Source organism: Cryptomeria japonica, chromosome 7 (assembly GCF_030272615.1).
Source record: "Cryptomeria japonica chromosome 7, Sugi_1.0, whole genome shotgun sequence".
Classification (NCBI taxonomy): domain Eukaryota; kingdom Viridiplantae; phylum Streptophyta; class Pinopsida; order Cupressales; family Cupressaceae; genus Cryptomeria; species Cryptomeria japonica.
In genome coordinates this window covers 733,254,058-733,276,344 of record NC_081411.1, presented here as the reverse complement: position 1 = coordinate 733,276,344, position 22,287 = coordinate 733,254,058, and the positions used below count along the sequence as shown (strand labels likewise).

Genomic DNA, 22,287 nt, shown 5'->3' with positions numbered 1-22,287 from the left:
AAAGGAAGGTGGTAGCTCTATACATGCCTACAACATTAAATTTGTCTGCTTTGGGCGGTGTACCATATTGTCCAGCTCGTAAAAATGAGCTAACATTCTCTTTGTGAAAAGTGCTAGCGCCTTTCCCACATTTTGATTTGATTTTTACATTTAATGTTCATTAATGTGTCATGCTTACTGATGTTACGGCTGGTAACGTGCATTGGAAGCCAGAACCACTTGTTATCAAACTATCAACAAAAACTTGAACCATGGAATTGTTGGGAGTGTATGCAAGGGTTCCTAAAAAGTGTGATAAGTCGATGACAAGAGACAAGTGAAGGCCCTTGACTAACTACCATGTCTTACCCATATCAGGTTATTGGGTGATCGGGGAAAGATAAACTTTAAGAACCTTTGGGAGCTATGAATGTCAACGTTCTGAAATATTGTGATTTGTCAACGACAAAGGGGTCAGGGCCTTCAAACAAATTGAATGCCACTAACATATAAACACTTTGAAAGGAATCGGTCGATACATCTAAACACTTTGAAAGGAATCGGCCAATTGGGTATCATGAGATCTAAGGGGAGGGGCAGCGGACTTGGTTCTAAAGTGATGAAAAGGGGCAATAGGGTGACTAAAGATTGAATTAAACATACATTGAACTCAAATCTCAAAAAGAGGACTATCAGTTGGTATAACAAGTCAAGGTACATGTCACTAGTATCTTCCAAAAGCTCTCAAATCTCAAAGCCAAACCCCATGAAAACACTATATATTAATCAGTCACCTCATAAGCATCAAATATAGGCATTCAACATGGAGAACTTTAGTATTTTCTTCCCATGCCCTATCTATGTATGGTACAACTTGCAGGGAAGTACAACCAACATAAAACTTATACAGCCAACTTCCAAAATATCTTTATGTCATTTCACTAACCCACAAACAATCAAAAATAAATAGCTAACTATTTTCACAAATAAAATCATGTTAATTTACTTGATGCATTGCATTTTATAAGGGGCTACTTGATTCCTACATTCAAAGAAGACAAATTAAAATATATCAAAGAACTTCATCTTCAACAAAAATTAGATTAAACTTCACTTCACCACAGAATGAAAAATAATCACTGTAAGAACAAATGAATTATCTTTCACCGCTTACTCTTTCAGTTTTGATGAAAGAGAATTCAAGGTCGGGTCCCTTGTAACCCTTTGGTTCCTTGCTCAAGTCAAAAGCATTTTCTTTTTCAATCTCACTACTCATGAAATTCGCTTATTCCTTGACGGCTACTCTATAATGGATTCAAGCTCTTCATGTTCTTATCTAACAAAAACAAATGAAACCTCTAGATGAAATCGCTCCAATGGTTGTTGAATATTTTTGTCATCAAAACCCAATATTTTTAGGACACAAGTGACTAATAGATGAAATCACTCTTTCCAACTAGAAGGGTTTTCATCTCTGAAACTAGTAATCCAGGAAGGCTTTCATCTTCAAGAAATAAGAGAACTTGTGTTATCACTTAGAGAAAATAGTGAATGCAATATTCAATCTAGCCTTTGTTTTCTACACAACTCCGTAAATAAGCACTTTTATGGCAACTTTAAGGCAACCAAGTAAATTCTCTTTTAAAAATTCACTTTTTCCCTAAATAAAAAATAAAGCAACTTTTGAAAAACTTTTAATTAAATGTTATTTTTTAATCCTCAATTTCAATATCACTATTGAATAATGACATTTTAAGTCACTTGTCCCCCATGCCTAGTGCTTATTGACCCTCTCTTAAAAACACTTTATAATGTAGGTCAAATTTCTTTAAAATAAATATATAAATAAACATATGTTGTCTTTATAACATAAATTCACCTTAAAATAACTTAAATTACTTTTGTGCACACATCTCAAGGCCTTATAAAATTTGGTCTTCATTAAGGATTTGGAAATCTCCCTGAAGTGTGGAATGCTTCCTAAAAGTTGAATCTGCACTCAAAAAAAATATTTTATTCATCTTGACCCTGTTATGTTGCACACACATGCCCCATCTCCAACAAGGATAGAATCCAAGGACACTTGTCTTACGAAAGGATTTAGGAGGACAAAGAGCATAACTTGGAAGAAGTTCAGATACAAGTTCAAAGCCTAGGTCAAGCCTCAAACTCTTGTGGAATGAACAATGATGAATGACCCAATGCGATGTCTCTTCAAACCCAAAAATATTTCTTAGCAGCATTAGAATCAAACAAGAAGACGTGAGGATTGGAATATACATATGATTTTGGAGAAAGAGAGCAAAGTAGAATGGAGAGAATAAGGTGTGGAAGAGAATTCGAGACTAAGCTTGACCCAAGGAAGAACTTAGGAATAGAAAAGAGCATTAAGGAAAGAGTAAAAGCATAAGTCGAAAGCCTAAGTCAAACTCAAATCCCACCTCAAACAAGAACTTAGAATTGAAAATACTTTAAGATTTTTGAGAAATAACAAATAAATAAAGTGACAAGCAAAGATATGAGCAAACTCAACTAACAGAAAGGTTTTACGAAATTACAAAAATATTTCCTAGTCGTGTTTTCCCATGTTTCCAAAAATCTTTCCTAGTTTTGTGCTTTTTCCCATGTTTCCAAATCTTGTTCCAAAAACTAATTTTGAGGTCAAAGTACCACATAGCTTCCTACCTTTGAGTTTCCATGATGTCTTCTTAGGTTTGATTTTCTCCTAGGGTTTGAATTTTCAAACAAGCAAATTTGAGAAAAAATTCCACTTTATGTTTTAGAGTCTTGAACTTTGAGAAAAATCCAAAGTGCTTTCCTAATTCCAAGTTCTAGATCGTGTCTCCAAGGAATTATTCTTAAAAACTAATTCCTAAAATCATTCCAAGGACCAAGGACCAAGGATGAATATACAATGACTTATTGAATGAACAAAATTCCAATCCTTCTCCTAGTCCCAAGTTTCCTTGCAGTAGTCTTGATCAAGTTTCAAAAGATGAAATTTGAAATGACCTCTTAGGTTTGAATTTCATGGCATCTATCCAAGAGTTTTAAAGTTCCAATGAGCCTTCCAAATTTTTGAAACCTCAAAAATGCATTTTTAAGTTCAAGATCAAGGTCAAGTTTCTAAACACCGTGTTTGAAGGTCCAATTTTCCAAAAGATTATGTAAGGATTAGATTTATTAAAAATATAGTTTACCTTCCCTAATCCACATATGTAGGCTAAGGTCCTTGAAAGAGGTATATCCACCAATCTTCCATTAAAATGAAGCAACCATATGAGAAGTGGAATCCTTCAATGAGTGAAAAAGCCAAATTGATGGAATTTTATGATACATGGAAGGAAGATGATTACTGACCAAATGAAAATTATCCTGAGATGTTGATATTGATAATGATCTTTGTCATGTTGTCATGTTGATTATCACGATCTTTTCTTTATATGACAACATTAGAAGTACTAACCCTAAGACTCTCAAGGTTCATAATGGTAATAAAAGCCAGTTGCCCTTGCAGATTAATGTTGTTGGAAAGTAGTTGGAAGATGAAGGATATGGAGAAAACTTTGAAGATATGACCAAACCAAAGAGCAGTTTGCAGAAGAGCTACAAAGAGAGGGATCATCTGAAGAAGCTAATGATTGAGGATTTCAATATATCGTTTCCAAGTGTGCTACAAGGTTACCAAAACAAAATGGGAAACACGATCAAAATTTTGAAGATGATGTCTTTCTAAAGAGGATCGAGAGTAACATGCTCACATAAATAGCTCTACAAGATGTTCTAATGCAACACTCTATAAAATCTAGAAGTATCAACAACATGCAGCAATGAATAATATGTTGTAGAACTAGAGATAAAGTATGGAAATTAAGGTTTCTATTGCATTATAGAAATCCAAAAGGTACCATTTTCAAAATTTTGGAAAATAGTAACTATCATCATAGCAGTGTTACAGGAAACATACAAAAAAAGAAAAGGACAACTAGATATGGATTGGAATATGATTTGTTTTGAAATAGTAATTAATTTAGTGTAAAGGTAACAACTTTTTGGCTAAACTTAATATAATGTAAGGAAACTTGCAGTTATCTTTATGACAATTTCCACATAACCCATTTAAGATTCCAATCAAATCAACACATAGAAGCCATATGCAAATAATAGACAACATACCCATGAAAATGTGCAACAATATATATCTTGGGAAAACCCTCATGAGGGAAAAAACCAACCTCCAAAAGCATCATCCACCATGTATTATCAGCAATGTGTCCATTACAATACAACTATGGAAAGCCTTTGAAAACCCAGCCATAGCCAAGCACTCCATGTGACCAAGCATGAATCTACACATCCCATGTCATGCTTCCTCCACAAATGTTAACCTGGCTAACTCAAACAACTACCCTTGTGGTGATTTTATAAAGACAAGAAACCACAAAACGACCAAGTGGTATTACATCAAAACCATGTGCCTAAAACCATGTGACAATAAAATATAATATTTTCCTACCTACCCTTGACCGACATTTAATATTGGGTACTTTATCACAATTACACTCCCCAACATTAAATAAATATAATCGAATAATATCAATGTGTCAATACAACTCATCAAGTGGTTACAAGAATATTCCAAAGGAATCTCTACATGTTGCGTGTCCATCTAGGTGCTCCTAGGTGCAACAATACAATATAATTATATGTCGACCTCACACAATATTAAAATAATGCAACAATGAAAGATTATTATGAAAGGTGTATAACACCATTTTCCCAACATATAATACAGTAAAAGCCAAAAGTTAGTTATTTATCTAGCTAGCTATTTCATCCTTTTTGACAAAAAGTTGTTATTTCGTCTTTTTTTGTCACTTGATGTGTAAACTTTCATCTTGTAGTGAGAGAAATTATGAGTAGTTAGAAATGGTTGAAATCATTAAATAAAAGTTGTTAGAGCTTCTGGAAGCTAAATTGAGGTCGTTCAAAGGATCTAAACTTAGCCCTTGATTACAAATGTGATATCTATAAAAGGTCAAGGCCTCTTTCATTTGAAAGTTAGTAGAAGGAATTAGTAGAATCAAAGTAGGGTAGTTGTTGCTAAATAGTAATTGTTGTACCAACATTTGGAGCAATGAATAAAGCATTGAAGTTTGGCATTTTACCAATTATCTTCTCTTGTTTTCATGGTTTATTTCTTCAAAATTAGTTAAGTTCAATTATTTATATGGTGAAGTGTGATGATATCTAATGGATTTCTGGTTCATACCATTGGGAAATTGCTTATTGTAAGTTTATGTGCATGGTTAGTCTGAACCTGATTATGATCTTAGGTCAATTGTGAGTATTTATTTGGGCATGTTTACAGTCTAAAAATATTTAATTTCCTTTGAAGATTGCACTATTTCTACAACATTGTGAGTTGCCTTTGATTAAATATAAATTAGTTTGTGAGGAATATGTTCATCTATAGCGTCATCCATTACTATCATTTTCCCTAGGTGTTAGTTTAGATTCTTTGAACCCTATTTTTTACTTTATTTTTACCAATCTAAGAAGAAAGCATCATTCAGATTGTCATATTAGACATTAACTAGCTTACCAAATGCGTAAGTCCCTTTGTGTTTACTAGTAAATCACATCAATCATCGAGTTATCCTAAGTACAATCAAGACCTATCATTCAAAACCTTGAGGTTGTCTTATCTGACCAGTCAAGATAGTATATGAGATTTCCTTATTCAAGAGAGGGTATGATATAATTGGTACATTTTATTTTGCATTGATAGAATTGTACACTTCCTTAGAACAACCCCTAAAACATTGTCATTGTCAAAAAATTATTTTGATAAAATTAACACTCTTCAAGAATCTTGGAACTTTCTAAGAATGTTGGACCAAAAAAGGGACATTAGAAGTATATGGACTATAAAGAAGCCATATGATGAGATTCTCTTGAATCTATAAGTCATCTTCTTGATCCAAGACTTGAAGAAGCACAAAGAGCTTAATCCAAGACTTGAAGAAGCACAAAGAGCTTTTCCTTTATTTTTATTGATGTAGAAGTAGAACATCCATGGCCTTTTTCCTTAGTAAGACTATTGTGAGTGAGAAGCTCACTCAGCAAGTCTAGAATGTAGATCAATATTGTTCTTCTTAAGAAGATGTTTCAATTCATCAAGACACTTCTTATAGCAAGAACGTTCTTCATGTCTAGTCTTATTGAAATATGCACAAGTAGGATCATCCTTCTAAGATGATTTCTCTTTTGAAGAGGATTTTTTTAATGCTTGATCTATATGTGGATTTTTATTTGATTTATTTTATTTTTTATCAAATTGTTCAGAGTCTTTCACTTGACTCATCATTAATGTCTAAGTTTCTGATGATTTTTTGAGACCTATAAAAAGAATCTTTTGTTGCTCATGTATTAACATCTCAGAAAAAGTTGAAATTGAAGATGTAGTATATGGAAGTCTCATAGCCTATGAGTATGAAAGCTAGAAACAACAATTACATAATTAGGACCATGTTTGTTCAATGCAATGTAGACCAATTGAATTTTTTTTCTCGAGTCCACATTGTTTACATTGTGCTCTTAGATCATTAACCTCAGTGATATAAGATTGGATGTTGTCAAAGCTCTTTGGAAGCATCATCAATTAATTATCAATTTAATAGCATTTGACTTCATATGTATTGCCATACAATATTTTTAATTCGTTCCAAGCTTCATGAGAAATTTTACATAATTCAATTTGAAACAATAGATCAAGTGAAATAAATCTATGAAGGCATCCAAGAGCTCTTGTAAGTTCAATCATTCATTTTATTTTTTATCATCTTTTTTAGGTCTAAGTACCTTTTTCTCAACATAAAGAGAATATACATGACTCATTAATGCATTCCACACATGTTGATGTCAAATTGCATGATTATAGGATATTAACAAAGGAACATTAGAATGGTCCATGTAAAAGAAAAGAACAAGAAAATAGACCAACATAATGCACCAAGAGACCCACCCCCAAAATCACTCAATCAAGAATCTCCTAAGTGTGATTTGGCACTTTATATGTAGTGTGATTATAATGCTAGAGCTGGTTTCCAAATTTTACAATGTCAAGATGAACCAACTATGGAAAGAAACAATATTATCTCATAATAGGATCCACAAACTAAAATTCAAATTTCTTGAAATGATATATATTGAAAATGAAGCCTTCCCAAAATAACAAAATTTCTCCAATTGCCAATATGTCACTAGAATGCAAATAGGCAAAATTTTGAATAAAATATAGTTGGGGTTGAATTTGAAAAAGGTGTATTGATAGATTTGAAGAGCTCTTTAATACCTTTCTAACGTTGTAAGAATCACAAAAATTGGATACATGGGAAAAAATCTATGAGCTCAAAGGTCCAAATGAGAGGATCTAACTTCAATCAGTAATAAAATTCACCTACAACAAAATCTTAAAAAATGACCTACACCACTATAAAGTACTCAAAATTATTTTATTGTTGATATCTTGTTTGCAAAATTTTGACTCAAATGTGGAAAGTAGTTGTGGCTAAACTTGCTCCAAAAAGTCATGAATTCTGCATAACAAGAAGGTCGATCGAAAATTACAAATCTTGGTCATGCTTGGCAAAACTAGCTGCATCTTTCATTTTTTGGAAGTGTATAACATGAAGTTTAGTGAGCCGTTTTGGAGCGCCAGATTAGCCATGTCCATGGAAAGTTATAAAAAAAATAAAAAATAGTTATTTTAGGCAAAAAAATGGCCTATTGGGTTTGTATTGGTGGTGCTTCCAATTTGACCGACTATTGGGTAGTAAGAGTGTGAAGGTGAGTGAATTTTGGCAAGACACTGATGATGAGTTTCAATGTAATTCAAGTGCAAGTGATGATGATTGACAATTTAACAAAACAATGAAACTTGGGTGCCACTCTCAATGCTAAGCCCTATGGGTTGGGTCGAAATCAATCACTCATGTCCAAGGGCTAAAAGCAACAACAAATTTTAAAAAATAATATTTTAATATAAAATATGCAAATTGTACCTTTGACCTATGACAAGCTGACACAAACACTATGCGCACAAATATTCTTTGCGAAATATTTCATCCCACCGACTGTATTGCCTATCACAACACATGTAGACTAGTACAAATCATACACAATGCATAGATTCATACAATTGTAAGGATACTACAAGAAAATTTATAAAATCTTCAAACTAGCCAATAATGAACAATTTTTTTCTATACGGTGTCATGTAAAAATAGGGGATTTTGAGCCTTTTGAACTCAATGGTGAGGTCTAGGGAATAGCATCGGTTACCGCCCATGTTCCAATTACCGTTCACTCCTTGTTCACTTGATTCCCCAAATACTAACTTTAAAGAAACCAAAAAAAGATAACTAAAAGTCCATTAATAAATTTCACATGTACCAATAGTCATTCACTTTTTAGCTTTTGTGTTCCATAATGGGCCCATTTGTGCACGACTACTAGGGCATTGGCATTTATGCACGATTATTGGGTCATTTGTGCATAAGTATTGGTCATATTAAGCGCACAATAATTGGGGCATCTCTAAGTAGGTATCAGACAACATTTTGAAATGTGTACTTTTTTACCCTTGCATGCATAATGGATCCTACAGTGTGCCTCATTATTAACCAGAAGCCAAAACAATAGCTATAAGCAATTAAGTCGCATATGAAGACAACCAAAAAAATCATCAAAATTTGATGTATCGTTCAGGATTTGTGGGTGTGTGAAGCTAACCATAACAGCTATTGGTGCTCTTCTTCTATATCTCATTCATAAATCACCCTCAAATCTAATAAGGGGATTTGCATTTCCAAAGCTCTAATACCATGTTAGATTCACTAAAGGACTCAAGCTCACAGGATCACCTACAAAACCAAAATCTCTTTCAACAAGACAAAAAAACAAGAGCATAAATATACAATAATTGATGCAAAATACATTAGATTTAATTTGAACAATGAACATGTCAAAATGTCCATATGAGACCTTACTTATATAGGCAAGGTTGAGAGATAGCACAACTAAGATGATGACAAATGTCTTAATCTTCTGTTGTGTGACAATTAGGGAATAAGATCATGTATACTGGAAACTTCTAAGAAGATTCCTAACTCACTAAGTAAACTCAATATGTGAACATCTGTGAAAATGATCTAACTAGGAACTAATTAGATAATGTGTTAATAAAGTGAACATGTGTGAAAAGGACCTAACTAGGAACTAATTAGAAGATGTGTTAAGATGTCAACATGTGTGAAAATGACACTAGGAGCTAATTTGATGATGTTTCTTGTTCATACTACAAAGGGGAAAAGTAGATAGGAAATACCCTTGGTCACACCAACACTATTATTAGCTTATATATTTTTATTGTTGGTGCCCTTGGACATGAAATTTGGTGATACAACCATTTGATATTGCTTATGCTATGGTCTAGTTCAAATCAATAAGCTTGTGAATTAAGTTTTCCATTATTTAAACTTGAGTTTTCCATTGTTTAACTAGAATGGTTTCTAAAAAATATTTACTCAATTTAAATACACAATGAAAACCCATAATAAGCAAACAGCTAAAATCCAATATTTCACAAACCTATTCATAATCCTCACATTTAAGATAGGTTACCAAGCTCTAGATTCATGTAAAAGGGTTAATAATAGTATACACAACTATAAAATTTTAGATTCTAAAATTAGATACAACAAATTTAAATATCAATTTTCAAAAGTGTGCAAAAATCAAAGATAATTTACAAAGACATTTATATTAAGATAGATGTGCTTGTGTTTACCAATAAACTATATGATCTACCTATTATTGAAAATGTTTGAATTACCTAAAATCTACTAAAATTTAATCTTTATTCAGTATAAAAGCTTAATATCATAAAATAAATTATAAAAAAAGTTAAAATTGAATTCCGAATAAATTTGACAAAATGAATGTCCTCTAATTCTTGACAATAACCAACCATTTGTATCAAGATATTTATCCACCCAACAATAAAGCTAAAAGGATAAAACTGTACATACAAGTTATAAAAGATAACATATCATAAAATACACATGCAAATACTAGAAAGGGCACTCATCTTAGGCCCTTAGAGAAATCATATCCAAAAATATTGATCTAGGCAAATATGTGTTAATTCCTCTCCTTGTTGCAAGATCGTAGCTCCAAGGTGACTTTTCCTCCCCTTAATTTGATCATACCCAATCATGGTTCTATACAATATGTTTTATAGTTGATGTGTGTTTAATCTAATGACTTATTTAACCTACAACATGAATCCGTTGCAAATTTTGATTATTTGCATCATTCATTTGGTTATGGTCACGGCAAGTACCTTGATTATCGTGCAAGAATCTACCATGTGAAATCACTAGTGTATTTAAAATTGATGAATACCATCACTCTAACAAGATGTCTCTTGCCTCAAGAGTTTTGAGCCTCTTACACTAGATGAAACTGATTACCCACATCTTTCACATTCATCTAATGTGTCATGCTGTCATGCAACCACCTCGGATCTCCTACGTGGATCTATATCAAATTATTTTCAGATGATTCACACGTTTAATCATAAAGAGAATGATCAAGTGCATTGCTAGAGATACCAAATCAATGGCAAAGAAACCATATTACCAACCGCCATAAAAGAATATATAAATAGAATTATTTTATTAGTGTATTTAAAGATGATTGATTATGCATAGGATCAAAGGAAATTGATTGCATCAGTAAAAAGATTTATGCAGACGTATTATAACATTAGAAGTTTTGAGGACCTAAAAAAGGAATTCCTTAGTGAGTGCGGGCAAAGATGATTCCCCTTATCCAATCCATATTACTAATATTATATCTAATAGATTTGCTAAGAAGCCTCATTCCAATACCTCAACCAGAGCTCAAGAGTACAAATCGTATTACAAATATCTTCACCACTAAGGGCTCGGCTCGTCCTTTGATTGCAGTTAGTGTTGACACTCGGCAATATAGGGATATTGTCAAGGCAAATTTCGATAGTCATGGAATCATATCCTACTAGTGACTGCAAGGAATCTCCTCCTTATGTTTCCGTCCCTCTAAATTTTGTTAGAATCCAATATCAGACGTGTTAAATAGTCCAAACTAAAATGACAATATATGTGCAGTTGATGGTGGATACCACCAACAATGTTTTATACTCTGTTAACTTGCTTAAGCCTATGCCCTTGCATTCAGAATAATATTTAAAACAAGATCTATCAACATAACTCATGTATAACAGCCAAGAAAATCTAGCTCTTATCAGTAGAGTTTCCTAGTGTCCTGAATTTGTGTGTTCAAAACTAATAACTATGTTTATCAAATTGGACCTTCTGATGGTTCACTGACAATTATTGTAGAGATTCCCCAGATTTAATAGTATTCAAAATATTTACTATTTAGATAGAAAAAGGAACGCCATGGGGAAATTCAAAAGCCACCGCTTAACTTTATATTTCTAAAGTAATTCTGTGATTACAAGAACTCGTTGATCAGCAATATATGTTTTAACTAGTCTTCTAATACATAGTGAACAAGCATGAAAAAAAAGATGCATCGAGATAATAGCAGCTTAATCCATGTAGTCAAATATCATTTTGACTGAAACATTTAACCAGATATGAATTGGTGTACTCTTGTAGGCCATGCGTGCAATTCATGCCTTGTAATTAGATAACCAAGTCATCAAAAGTTAACCTTTCGTTTTTGAATCCGTACTACTTTCTAAAATCCAACCTAGTTACTGTGTCAAGAATCGTATAATTGAGCAACAGAATACAGGGCATAATGCCTCTAGTTGCACTGACAATTCTATTTAACAACTTGTGCTCAAAGCAAGAAAAAATGAAAATTCTCCCCAAAGATAGGCTTTAAAACTTTATGTTAGCAACTAGAGATTGTAGATTCAAATCAAGGATCTCATATTCTAGGAAAGAAACCACATTTAATCTAAATCTTGAAACGAGCATACACTCGTACATTTAGTAAGTAAACATAGATCAAGAAGATCAAATTCTTGAGATCAACTGTTATATCACACAAATCTATATGGTACAGTCAAATAACTAAAAATATTCAACAAACAGAATAGACTTTGGAACTTCTCATATTGTACTTTGAATTGCACAAAAGGTGAACTGATACAACTTCAAGATGTTTATGTACAAGAATGCAATCTAATAGGTAATAGCTAATATGGCAATAGACAAATGCTTGCATGAACCTAGGATTGACACATACAAGACTAAAGACTAAGAAGAAAAGTTTCCTTCAAGCATGCTTTCAGCAAATCATAAAGCCAAATTTTTTGTGACCTGAAAATAATTCAATTCAGATCTCCCTTACATGCATGAAAAAAATTTACAAGCCTTGGCATGGTAATTCAAAGTTCAAACACAACCAGCCAAGCCAATTCACAAATGCATTGCCTGGATTGTTATGCAATGTTTATTCTTGCATGCGATCCGTGTCTGTCTCCACTGCTACAGCAGAAGATGACGCCTTATCCACTCTTTCAGGAGAAGGTGTATGTGGCTGCACAGTAGGAGGGAGCGGAGGCTGTACCTTCTTCAATGATGTTGGCATACCTGAGAGTTCCTGTATACAATAATCCTAAGTCACTATCAAATATTTGATAGCTTGAAAGAGAAATATCAAAACAAAAAAGTTGTCTCCTGTAACAGTTCGGTGTATGGGTTACAGAAAATGCATTTCGCTAAATACACTCAAATGTGGAATGCACTCAAGAATGGTTCCACTAATATTCAGCTTTGTCAAACCTATGTTAAGCCCAGAGAGAACATTATCCAAGTCAGTAATCTATGTTAAGGATCTCTGATACGGTGTAGCTGTACAATGTAAGTAATCTAGCCACCATCCAATTTTCTGCCTGTCTCTATCCTTTAACCTCTTGCAAAGTTAATGACTGAGTTGCGTCTCGTAATTTATTAATTTTACCTCCAGGTTTCAGTGTTAAGAGTCAGAATACAGGACTACAACCATTTGCAAACATCGCACATAAATGAATTGAATTGGAAGATGTGCTTTTCAACTTAGAAAAGCATTTCAATGATGCAAGATTGAACTATAAATCTTTGCATGGAAATTGATGGATTACACATAAGAGGATATTTATTAATCCTCTGCAGCACCCAGAGCATAGTTAGAAAAATTCTCACAAAAGCTCAACCTTTCCTAAACACTTGCCATGTAACCAAACTTCTCCTATGGCTTACACATTTTTCCATGGTATAAATCCCAGAACCGTATGGAACATTTAATCATGGCAAGGCAACCAGGCATGCGCCCATGGACATTTAGTACTGACATTGAGACAAGTAGGTCAACAGAATGCTTTCCTTAATATAAGACCCTAGGAAGTGTGATGGGTATAAGGTCATCTCATTTCAAAATGGCTAATGTTTTTTTGTGATGTGTGTACACTTATATTGGAAAGAAATGACAATCCAGTTGAATTTACAGTATCATTGTTTCATGCTAGTATTTTGATCCCTACGATACCTTTACTTTAGTCTAGCTATTGTGCTTGTTATCGTCTTTGAAGGATATGAACAAAATAAGATGTTCTAGGTTTTGTTGTGATGTTTTCACACATCGCCCCATTGCAAATGGGGAGCCCCACTTTTTTGCTTGGTAGCATAGTTGGCTTAGCTTAGTCGTCTAGCTTGGCAATAATTTCGAGCCTTCAACCTTTTTCTTGTGAGAAGATGCAGTGCCTTTGATTATTAGGATGTGATCAAGTCAGCATTTCCATGTCTTGGGCTAGGATGAACAAACAACTTTCAGCTTCCTTTTGTCAAAGTGCTTTAGTATTGGATAGAAGTCAAGGTCTTCATTGAGAAAGGACTCGCAATGCAACCTTTAGGATATAAATGGCTAAGTCAAGGCATGAATTCCATGATGGATGCTTGGGGTGATTGAATAATCCTCAAGCAAATCGATATCTCAATAGAGGATGATAAGCAAAGATGAGGGATGAGTCAAGGAATGAAATTGGATATCAATAAGCAATTTCTTCCTTGGCTGGCCCAAATCCACAGCCATCATAGCATTGTTCCTTCACTGCCCAAAATCCACGGCCATCCTAGCATTGTTCCCTCACTGCCCCAAATTCATGGCCAAGGAGTTTTCCTTCCTTTGCATGCTCAAATCCATGTAAGTCGTCAGCAAGTTCTTCCTTAAGTTGCTAAGATCCACGACCTCTTGGTGAAGTGCAGCATTTTGTCTATCACTTGGTAGAATCCACAATCAGACTTCAAAATGTTAAAAATCTTAGACTTAAAGCCCAATCAGACCTAAAGTGAGTGAAATCAGACATGACATCAGAAATTAGAACATTATTTCCCCCCCATTAGGAATACATATCAGATTAGTAGGTTTGAAAAATGTGTGAAATCGGTATATTTGATGGTATCTTGTTTGCTTTTGCAGGTGATTAAGGAAGAGAGTGAAGGAGCCGGCTGCAAGCAACATCAAGGCAGGGATGCACTTCGAGAGAAAGACTTCACCAAAGCTCTCTAAGGCACTTCAGCAAGAGAGAATGCATCTCCATGAGGACTCAACACCAACCTGAAAAAGGATATGAAGAAGACAACAAGGCGGACATGGATTACATTTATCCAAATTATCCTTCAAAGAAGAAAGATCTGCCCATCATCAAAGCATTCAACAATACAAGAGGTGGTTGAAAGAATCAAGTTTTATAAGGAGGATCAAGCATTCACGATGAGGAGGAAGTTGGACAATCTTGAATTTCCTCTGGAAATCTAAGAAATGTTGCCAATACAGCAAGAGAGTAATCCAAGACGAAGGCTTCAAGTGAAGAGATTCAGGGTCAAGGATAGGTGAAGGTGATCAAATTGAATAAGATGATGCAATTTGGGAATATCTCCCACCATCATCACTTCAAGCGCTCAGAAATGTTAAGTATCAAGAGATATTTTTCAAATCACAAACTCTTGTGATGAGTTACAAGGAGTAAGCTGAGGTGGTGCTTAGTCATCTTCAACCCAATCACATCATTCCAAGTCAAGGTGTCTAGATTCAATGCACTTGTCTCATCCAACAAGGATAACTACCATATGTGGAGGCGCAAAGTTTGATGTACCTAACCTCATCATTTATTGGTCAACATTAAAATATGGACGTGTCCAATTCAATGTAATTTTATCATTGGTTAAGCATTAAATATTATGCATTGGGTGTAACAAACCCTAATTAGGGTTTTCTATCTTTCAATCTTGGCCATTGATGTAGATTTGATCCTGGCTGTTCAATTGTTTGAGAGCACTATATAAGGCTCCACTCTCTCATTTGTAAATAGATTAATGAGTAGTAGCAGAAGTAATTAGTAGTTAGAGTAGAGTAGGAGAAGGCAAAAATGGTTGCCAAGCATGTTTATAAACATCCTTTTCATTGAATTCTTTGTGGATAGTGGGGTTTCTTCTACATATTGCATGGTTTCTCATTGTATCCTCATGTTAAAAAAAGTTCATTAATTGTGATAGAGTAATGTATGGATCTTGATGATTCCTTTGGTTCATACTATTTGTGGTTGGATGATTTTCAATTATAGTGCACAGTTAGCATAAACACCAAGATGTGCTAAGTTCAATTGTCGATATGTTTATTCAAGTTGCAACAACATATTAGGTATTCAGATGAACGTTCATGATATGAAAACCTTTCATTTCCCTTGGAAGATTGCATCAATTTTGTGTAGTTGTTGGCAACATGGCAAAGGTTTAAGGAATGTGTCCATCCAAGCATGATCTAGTGCTATCATTGATCTTAGGAGTAGTGTAGTCTCTCTAAACCCTCATCCTTTATATCTTTTTTCAAGTCAATTAGATCTCAAGTTCCAGCCGCATTCAAGCAAGTTCAAGTTCAACGTAAGTCCCCCTTGTGATTCCAACAATATCACATCTAACCTGTAAGAACCTTTCACAAGCTGTGTTTATTGTCTCTGTCCGTTTAGTTGAACCTGGTGCGTTTGTGTTGCAATAGCAATTGTTTTTGACAAATAATACAAGTTTTGACAAGATATGAAGGAAAAAAAAACAACAGTGCTATAATCTGGAAATTTATTAATTTCAGCCTGAGGTCTCTTATAACATTCAAACAACACTAATATTCCATGGAATGCTAAGACAATAATAATAGAATAATTTCATAGGTAAATTACTGATTTTCTGATTGGAAATTCATCAAACCCTTGCTGTTCATGCAAGCAAATGTATGACAGCAGATCACTGTTTATTCAATACTAACCAGAATCGCCCATGCAATAGCTCAAAGTGTCAAGGAAGACTAGGCGCCACCTTTAGTAATTATTCCATGATTTTTAGAAGCTCCCTTGCCAAAATCGCAGTCTTCCAGCTATCTAGGGTACAGCTTCCAAAGCAGGTCAAATCAGCAACCAATCACTTTAGAATTTCTTTATTTCTCCTCTAGTTGTAGTTATCAAACCCTCTTCAAAGAACAATGCCTCTTTATCCAATCTGCTCAAACTTGGTCTCTGAATGAAACCAACAATAACAAAATCATCTGGTATTTCACACTCTAATGTTGTTGCACAAGAATCCAACGTTTCCTTGCACCAATACCTCCGATCACCTGCAGAATAATCTTCTGCTGAAAACCCTTGGCCAAGTCTCTTCTCAAAGAAAAAAAGAGAATATCTTCAATCACATAATCCTTTTCAAAACCCAAGGCAACCTTATAAACTCTCCAAAGGACGAATTAGGGCTGCAGCCCTAATTGGCGCAGCTTCCCAAGTTGCACAATTTTATCATTTAAAAGATGTTTAAACTTTTAATATTTCTTTTTGACTATCGAGGCGTCAAAAATAAATCATCTCCAATCTAATATAAAAAGTGGCCCCATCCGATGAGAAATAGACCCTCACTTAAGTTATAACTTAAAGTGACTTAATAATATTAAAACATTAAAGTTTGCCACTTAATATTTAATTTAAGTAATTAAATATTGATATCTCTCTAAGTATCCATCAGAATTGTCTGCCGTCAGAACTGGAGACTGCCAAACCATACTCTGCCACTGCCCAACCCAACTGGCTAAAAATAGCAGGACTGCTAAAAATAGAAAGTCTCTCAAACGGAGTCCTGGAGACCTCAAATGAAAGCCTATTCTGTAATGCTCACTCTAAAGATGAAGAATCAATCTCCAGAAGACCCTCTAACCAACCTCATCAGCCTACGAGGGTCAGTGATAGGCTAATCTACCCAGCCGACAGAAGTCAACTAGAAGGGGACATCACATAACCATTGAGCTTTTCCACACGTCAAGACCTGACACTTGGAACCTTGGAGTCACCTCAAGTGATCACTTAATTCAGCATTTGAGGAGATTTTGTTCAAGTGAGGATAAGATACCTTGGTATTTTATTGTGTATGAAGTGCATAAAAACACATCAGCAGGTTTTTGTTGTCACTTTATTAAATAGTTAGTAGATGCTTATCCCATGTCTCAACCATGGACATTTAGTACTAACATTGAGACAAGTAGATCAACGGGATGCTTTCCTTAATATAATACCCTAGGAAATGTGATGGGTATAAGGTCATTTCATTTCAAAATGGCTAATGTTTTTTTGTGATGTGTGAACACTTATATTGGAAAGAAATGGTAATCCAGTTGAATTTACAGTAACATTGCTTCATACTAGTATTTTGATCCCTACAATACATTTACTTTAGTCTAGCTATTGTGCTTGTTATCGTCTTTGGAGGATATGAACAAAATAAGTTGTTCTAGGTTTCTATTGTCATTTTATTAAATAGTTAGTAGATGCTTATCCCATGTCTCACCCATGGACATTTAGTACTAACATCGAGACAAGTAGGTCAACAGAATGCTTTCCTTAAAATAACACCCTAGGAGGTGTGATGGGTATAAGTCATTTCATTTCAAAATTGGCTAATGTTTTTTTGTGATGTGTGTACACTTATATTGGAAAGAAATGGCAATCCAGTTGAATTTATACTAACATTGTTTCATACTAGTATTTTGATCCCTACAATACCTTTACTTTAGTCTAGCTATTGTGCTTGTCATCGTCTTTGGAGGATATTAACAAAATAAGATGTGTCTCTATGAGCTTCTAGATTTGATTGTGTGAGCTTTTTTGCATCAATGTTTCAGATCACACTCTGTGATCCATCATCTTATCCCATATCTCTAAAGTTGGTCCAAAACATTACAAAACCATTATTCTGACTGCATTTAAGTTCAAATCTTCTAAGAGGTCATAATTAGCCCATGAGCTCCTTGACATATAAGTAACACATCTAATTTATTTCTATTGTCTCAAAAAAAGCAACATGACCTTGCTCTTTCTTGCTGGGTAATTCAAAGATCAACATTGTGGCCAATATACGAATTAATGTTGGTAAAGATAATACAAAGAAGAAGATTGGACCTGGCCTCCACAACAAGATAAATAGTTACTAAAAGACATTACTTGCCTTCATCAGATGAAGCCTTAATTCATGTGGGCGTACACCCTCTCCGATGCATGCCATGACAAATTGTGAATATTGGAACAAGACATCTGCTGCTGCCTGCTTTTTTTCTTCAATCTGAATCAGTACCAAGCACATGAAGACGGTAAGGAACTTTTTAATTGAGATAGATACGACATGAAAGGGCTACCTTTCTTAGATAAATGACTTTAATCTTTAAAACTCATGCAGATGGTAGACTGGACAGAAGCATGTTCTCTGACCCTTGAAAATTAAAACTCAAAAATTCTATTTAAATTTAGGCAGTATTTTTATTTAATAAAGATTCCATATCCAGGAAAGTAATAAAATAACTTCTTCACTGTAAACGCACTTCAATAAAATAATAGGATTCCATTGCTATTATTATAAATCATATAGAAATAGATGATTAATTATAACTATAGGGGTAAGCAAATTTGTATTTCTACATCTGAAGCCAAAATGTAAACCACTGAACAAAATTTAAAAAGATATTCAGTAATCAACTTCGATTGAAACACAATTTCCAAAGCCACTACTTCTAGTGTTAAATTATGTTAGGTCCTATTGATGTGTTTTTTATGCACCTCAAACACAAAATAAAATACCAAATTATCTTATCCTCTCTTGAACAAAATCTTCTCAAATGCTAAACTATGTGAGGTCTTGATGTGTGGATAAGCTCAATGGTTTGATGTGATAATGCTGGCATCACAAGGGAACTTACATCAAATGCATGAATGTTTGGATACTTGGACATTGTTGGAACTGCAATCTTGTGATGCTTTCTCTCCTAAACTAACTTGAATTGCAAAAAAGGACAAAAGGGAAAGGGTTTAGGAAGACTAATCTACTCCTAGGATTGTAAGAAAGATGGATGACTTGGTGAGATTCTACTAGACTTTTCTTTGACATCAATGAACAACTCCACAAAGCTAGTGCAATATTCTAAGGTAAATATATGACGTTCAAATTACCAACAACAACATAGACACCATCAAGGCAATCCACATCAATGTGTGAATAGCAAATGAAGTTAAGCTTGAATAAGGATTCCAGTTGAGAACGCAAGGCAAGTTTACAATCAGCAAATTGCTAGTAGTATGGATATGCGAACTTCACCATTAATCATCCACAAAATCTTTCATTCAAACCAACATTAAAACAAATAAGTAGAGACCTGTTGTGACCTTTTTCACACATCGCCCCATTGCAAATGGGTACCCTCTCCTTTCCTGCTTTCTAGGGTTTTTGTTAGTGTCTTGTGGCCTTCCGCTTCAGTTCTGCTCGATTCTATCAAGTTTTGAACGGTTTGAGTCTTAGAGATTGAAAGTCAGTTTTTGCAAGCCAAGTGATAATAGAGTCCAGATACCGTCAAAGTGCCTAGAAAGGCCAAAGGACGAAGAACCCAATTGATTTGAACGAATTTGAACTTCCTATTTTTAGAAAGTTTGCTTTTTTGCTTTTTCCCATTTTTTAGGAAGTTTCATTTTTGGCATTTTTAGCCCAATCCCCGGTATGGCTATTTTTAGAAAGTTTTCCCTATTTTTTAGGGATGCCTGCTTTTTGCTTTTTTGGAGTGGGGACCTAGGATTTGCACTGATACCACTGACCTGCTTTGATCGCGATCGAAAATTTTCAAGTTTTGACCTAAAAAGCTAAGTTCCTACATTTTAGGGGTCATGATGCTTCAGAATAGTTTGCCTGAGCATGAATTTCAAATTTCAAGTTAATCTAGTTAAAATTGAAGAAATTGTGGAATTTTGAAATTTTCCAAATATTTTTCAAAGTCTAGCTAATGAATGATGTTGAGTGTTATGGCAGGTGATGAAAACTTCACCCATGGTGCTAATGATGGAGGTATCCTCAAACCATGCCCTATGCAAGAGGTGGTCTTCCAAAAGTCCGCCCTCCTTAAGTCTTCAAAGTCTGCCATGCTTGATGACGTCTCAAAAGTCCGCCCTGCCCAAGCATACTGGTGGAGATGTCATGAAAGTCTGCCCTATGCAATGGAGTCATGAAAGTCCGCCATTGTTAGGGGTAAATAACTAATGTTAGTAGGAATGATAGTTATAATTGTGTTTATGTTGTGTTTATGGTTATGTTGCGTCGTCGAGAGGTTCCCGTCGGGTAGTTGGGAGTTGGTGACGGTTGTCAACTTGGCCAACTGTCGAGTCTATATATTGTTTGGATGGAACCTCGACAGGGGAGATTATGTATGGATATATTCTGGATAATTCAATAAAGATATAACTCTTCCGGTCTAGTTGTTTATCATTACTACTTATGTTGTGATATGTGAATGTTCTGTTACGTGAATAACTCGTACGTGTGGAAAACATTGTGTTATCTGTGAGTGTTACCAACCTTACATTAAGGACCAAACATTTTGGCGTCGTTGCCTAAACAAACCTGGAGATAACCATGGCGGCAAGCGGAAGGAATTAATGGGCCAGCATTCAACCAGCAATTAATTGTCGTGGACAGCGACACGCACGAAGAGAGTACCGTGGAAGAGGCACGACAGGATCAGTTGACGGCAGACGTGGTAGAGTTGTGGGACATGTCAGTCACACAATACATGTAGAGGGAGGCTCAGGAGAGAGCCGTCTTTGAAGGCACGGTACGTGGTGAACTCACCGTTAGCAGTCCCGTCTTTGACCTGCTCAGAAGTATTCCAAGGTTACTCGCCAGAAATCTGATTGCACTTCAAGACCGAAGGAAGGAAACTGCACGAGAACTCCGTCGGCAACAAGTACTCCGTAGGTACAAGGAGAGGAGCTGTAGGAAGGGGAGAGGGAGGCTAGTCGACGTCGTACCTCTGGCACTTGATGCCCCTACGGCCAAACAAGGACAAACATACCACTACCACCGAAGGAGTAGACGAGGGAGCTGTACAGAGACCTCTCCACATAAAAGAACAGGCCGAATGGAGACGACGACTAAGAGAGGTTGTGGACTCGAGGAGCTCGGAGAAACGCAGCAGAAGTCGGAGTCGTAGTCGGGAGAGACAAAGGCCATGTACGTGGAAAGAGTTGGCTAAAGTCGCAAAGAACCTGCCACTTCTAGACATAGCGGAGGAAGATCTCGCCGACCAAGCCCCACACTCGACGTCAAGTGAAGAGGACTCCGGAGCCGAGTCGCAAAGCAACCCGTCAGAATATTTTGAACAAGGAGAGGAGGCAGTACGGGACCTGCACGAAAAGATCGCCACGATTTTTGAAGCAACATTATGTGGCATCAAGAATTTGTCCTTGTCAGAGGGCATCAAAATAGGAGGGTCAGATCCAGAAACCCTGGGAAGGAGGGACTATAGGAGCGAGGGTGACCAAAGCCCTGCGGACAGGGGTCCAACCAGACCAAGAGCGTACGGTACCTCTCAGACAAATAATACCTTTCTGGCATATAGTCACTTCCAAGCGCTACATAAAACCCTTCAAGCAAGAACAATGGCACACACCCCAAAGAAACAAAAGCTTCCAAAATTCATGGGCGACAGGTCGGAGGACCCCGTACGGCATTGTAAGACATGCATGACCATTTGGGAGGCAAATGCCCAGGATGACCGGGATTACTGGTTGAAGGCATTTCCAGCCACTCTGCGAGGAATAGCCATTGACTGGTATACGGACCTAGATGCCCAGTATAAAACGTCCTGGAACAATCTGAAGAAGGCTTTCAAAGAGGAGTTCAA

General features: G+C 35.4%; 1 protein-coding gene across 1 annotated transcript in view; it reads right to left on the bottom strand.

The window, feature by feature from the left end:
- Positions 1-12,143: 12,143 nt before the first annotated feature.
- Positions 12,144-22,287, bottom strand: part of LOC131074597 (uncharacterized) — a 57,829-nt gene continuing 47,685 nt past the window's right edge. Inside the window, exons 2-3 of the mRNA XM_058011239.2 lie at positions 18,576-18,689; positions 12,144-12,666 (exon numbers count right to left, since the gene is read on the bottom strand). Coding sequence (XP_057867222.1) covers positions 12,517-12,666; positions 18,576-18,689 — 264 coding nt within the window. The 3' untranslated portion in view covers positions 12,144-12,516. The remainder of the gene's footprint in view (positions 12,667-18,575; positions 18,690-22,287) is intronic.